General features: G+C 48.5%; 1 protein-coding gene across 2 annotated transcripts in view; it reads left to right on the forward strand.

Moving 5' to 3' along the window:
- The first annotated feature begins 1517 nt into the window (after positions 1-1517).
- Positions 1518-3644, forward strand: part of LOC102479358 (oligophrenin-1-like) — a 248080-nt gene continuing 245953 nt past the window's right edge. The window contains exons 1-2 of one of the 2 annotated variants that reach the window (XM_014591357.2): positions 1518-1604; positions 2299-2469. In XM_014591357.2, coding sequence (XP_014446843.2) covers positions 2316-2469 — 154 coding nt within the window. In that variant the 5' untranslated portion in view covers positions 1518-1604; positions 2299-2315. Of the gene's footprint in view, positions 1605-1949; positions 2174-2298; positions 2470-3644 lie in introns of those variants that run through there. The other variant, XM_027775453.1, reaches the window with a different exon arrangement.

Raw genomic sequence — 3644 nt, forward strand, 5'->3', positions numbered from 1 at the left:
GCAACCCTCTGACATCTTGATTTAGCTCAGGGAGGCCCATTTCTGATTTCTGACTTGCAGAACTGTAAGATAATAACCTTATGTTGTTTTAAGCCACCATATTTGTGGAAATGTGTTACAGCAGCAACAGACATGAATACAGGTGGATTAGCCATTACTATTTTTTTTTTTGAGAGGTTTTCACTATAGGGCATGTGCGCTCACCAGACAGACAGAGACATAGGGACAGAAAGCGAGAAATCACCCCTCAGAGGGGATGGTCACGCCACAATCCCTTCTCCTCCATTCTCCTCTCGAGATCTTGGGCACGTATGCACACACGCCTGGCGTGAGTTTTAAGCCACCAGGTCCGGGACTCGAACCGCGGTCGACTACGTGGGAGTCCAGTGACATAGCCATTACGCTAACTGCTGGTTCCCAATTAGCCATTACTATTGTATTTACAACCTTCTTCAGTTCTGGCTTTTTGTCACAGGGCAATCCAATCTTAATACTGCTGCAAAATAAAAATGAATCTTTTCGCCCAGGTGCATACTATTTTTCAGTGTTTTGAGCCTTAGCTAGCTACTCTATTTCAAGGCAACTACCTTTTAGTAGACTCCATTTTCCAACAAGGGACAATAGACAAGAGACCTTCTAAGGTAAACTGCAAGGCAATTTAGAACATCCTCTTCCATATGTGTTTCCACTCATGTATGGAAACTTACATGATTTAATCAGCCTGTGCAATGATTAGCTCACAAAAAGCTTGCTGTAGGGGCTAGCAGATGGCCTAGCACTCACATCACTGGACTCCCACATAGCTGACCTAGGGTTGGAGCCTCAGTGGCTTGAAACTCAGGCAGGGTGCCTGTGCATGGGTGCCCAAGATCCCGCCAGGGGAATGGAGACTAAGGAACTGCAGCATGGACATCCCTCCTGGGGGTGGGGGGTGATTTCTCACGTTCCCTCTCACTGTCTCTCTCTCTCTCTTTGGCAAGTGAGAGAAAAAAGCACGTTGTGAGGTCCCATTTAAAAAAAAAGTTTACTCTGAATTACAGTTTCTCTCTCTCTCTTTTTAGCAGGAGTTCCTAGGCCTAACAAAAAGATCCTGGGGTAGGAGTTAACCCTTCAAGGCCCATGGGAATTAGAGCACTTGGACCAGAAATAATGGGAATGAAAAGAGGAAAAGAAATTGGTAGGTCAAAGTAAAGCTGGAAAGAGAGAACAGCAAAAGAATACACAGTCCAGCCAAATAATGGGAAATGAATGATGGCCTCCTACAATGGAGTCTTCCTGCGTTCTTGCTCTAGTTTCAGAAACTTTCCTCAGATTCCAATGAGGCACACCTGCCCCTTGCGGTTAGGCCTGGCTAGAGAGCCTGGGGCAAGCTGGGAATGTGGTTCCTGAAGAGTTGCCCTGGTGGCGGGGTGGCGGGGAAAACGCAGGGAGGAGTCCTTGGGCGTGAAAACGGAAAGACTACATCTCCCAGGCCGCCCCGCTTTCCAGCTGGAGTCCTCCTGTGCTGACTGCTCCAGTTTCCGCAGGGAAGCGTCCGGCTACCGCAGCTATTGTGCATGGAGCTCTCGCCATCCTCTTCCCGCTCGATTGTCTATAGAGGAAGGGTACGTTTCATTGCCACCCAAGTTTAACCCTTCCGGCGCTTAACAGGACAGCAGTCCGATCCCCTTGCACTAGAAAGAGCTCTTAGCAGGCGGCAGGCACTGGTAAAGAAACCAGAGGGTTCAAAGAAGACAGCTGGAGAAGGAGCGCGAGTGCTCCGGCTTGAAACTCGGACTTCACGGGGCTGGACAGAGGCGTTGGCTTTAAGGGGGAGGGGGAAGTGTAATCAGGGTTGCTCGCTGAGTTCCGTGTAGGAAATGTTCTGCTAGCTGGGGGAGCTAGGAGTCAGCAGGAGAGGCAGCGCCAGCCCCCCCGCCTACACCCTGGGCGGGCCGAAGTGTCACGTTTACAATTGCTTAGGAAGGATCCGGCCCTTCTTCAGAGGCGAGCGGGGCTGCGGTTTCTGCTGCTTGTCAGGGAAGGCTGTGTCTGGGGGCATGCTGCTTGCTAGGCAGCTCCAGGTCCGGATTCTACTGCATTAGTTAGTTCTCCTTGTCGTCTGAAGCAATCGCCCGGCCGCCGGCTCCCTGTACAGACCAGCCAGAGTTCCCCAGGAGTCTTCTTGGAAGAGGTACCTGCCCTCTACGGGGTGAAAGGGTACGAGTTTCCTTAAGAGGGTCTAAAGCTCAGCTGACCCCGTCTACCCACCCTCCTGTGTCACTGATGCGGTCTTTGTGTCTTTCCTTTCTCTTCCAGCCCCCAACATCAGAACCATGGGGCATCCCCCGCTGGAGTTCAGCGACTGCTACCTGGACAGCCCCGATTTCCGGGAGAGGCTCAAATGTTATGAACAGGAACTGGAGAGGACCAATAAATTCATCAAAGATGTGATAAAAGACGGGAACGCGCTTATCAGTGCTATGAGAAGTAAGTGGAAGGCTTCCCTGAGTTGTTTCCCTGATAGGGTGGCTCTGGCCTTTCACCATTCCCACACTGCAGGGAGAGGGAAGATTCAGAGTAACTTCTAGCCCAGGTCCCTAAGGCCAATGGATTTTGGGCTGGAGTGCAGTCAGTACAAGGGGAAAGTGACAGATAAACCAGAACTTTGGGCCTTTCCCTATAATGGCCTTTATCTATAGCTGTGCTAGGGACTCTCTTGCTCTGCAATTACCTCTGCTTGGCAGAGAAGGGGCAGTCAGTATAGTCAGACATGTTAAGTATCCCCAGTTGGGGCAGGGTAACATCTAAACTGATGGAAAAAGTGACCCAGCACCTCCTTAAAGAATTGGAATTAAGGCCAGCAACTTTAGTAATAATTTTGTCCTAGCATCTGGTTGCTACAGATAAAAATGGTGGCAGTAAAAACATTCCCCTTGGCAACTTATTTTCTAAGCAAAGCACCTTTGCCCTAGTGATTTTTTTTTTCTTTAAAATACTGAGCTATGGTTAGGTCAGGGTTAGCCTACTGCCCAGGATTATTAGATGACTTCACATGCCACTGAATTCTGCTTGTGTTTGCAACAAAGACCCGCTTACTCCCTGGCACAAGGAGCTGAGTCCCCTGGGAATTGAATAGAGGACCAGGGTTGCGGCCACTGTACAAAAGGAATCTCACCTAACTTGGTTTTTCCAGTGGTCATAGCTGACTCAGCTGTGGAACACTTCTTCTCTCCCCTTCTGTGTGTGGGGGTTTTATTTCTGCTGGTTGGCAGGAGGCTTTGGAGTAAAACAAAGAAGAATAAACATCCTTTAATGAGAGTATAGGCAAGCCAACTCCTAAGTTTATACTTAGGAATGGAGAGTAATGATTGAGTGGAGTGATAATTTTTAAAATTTTCTTGACTAAAAGGTGACTATGAAAAATAAAGTCATTGGCTAATATGTCCTGTATGCTTATAACTTTTTTCTGGGTGGATTTATCCCCAGAATACTGTCATTAGGGCCACACCTAAACACAGTGTTGGGCTAAATATAGTATGCGGACCTTCTTGAGACAGATGGAGCCAACCAAGAGCAGGAAAAAAGTCTCAGACAGTGGGACAGTGACTGCTACCAGCTGCTATTTCTTGTGTAGCTCTTCTGATTGGCCCTTTGTAGTCTGT

The sequence above is a fragment of the Tupaia chinensis genome, unplaced genomic scaffold (genome assembly GCF_000334495.1).
Source record: "Tupaia chinensis unplaced genomic scaffold, TupChi_1.0 Scaffold000566_1, whole genome shotgun sequence".
Taxonomy (NCBI): domain Eukaryota; kingdom Metazoa; phylum Chordata; class Mammalia; order Scandentia; family Tupaiidae; genus Tupaia; species Tupaia belangeri.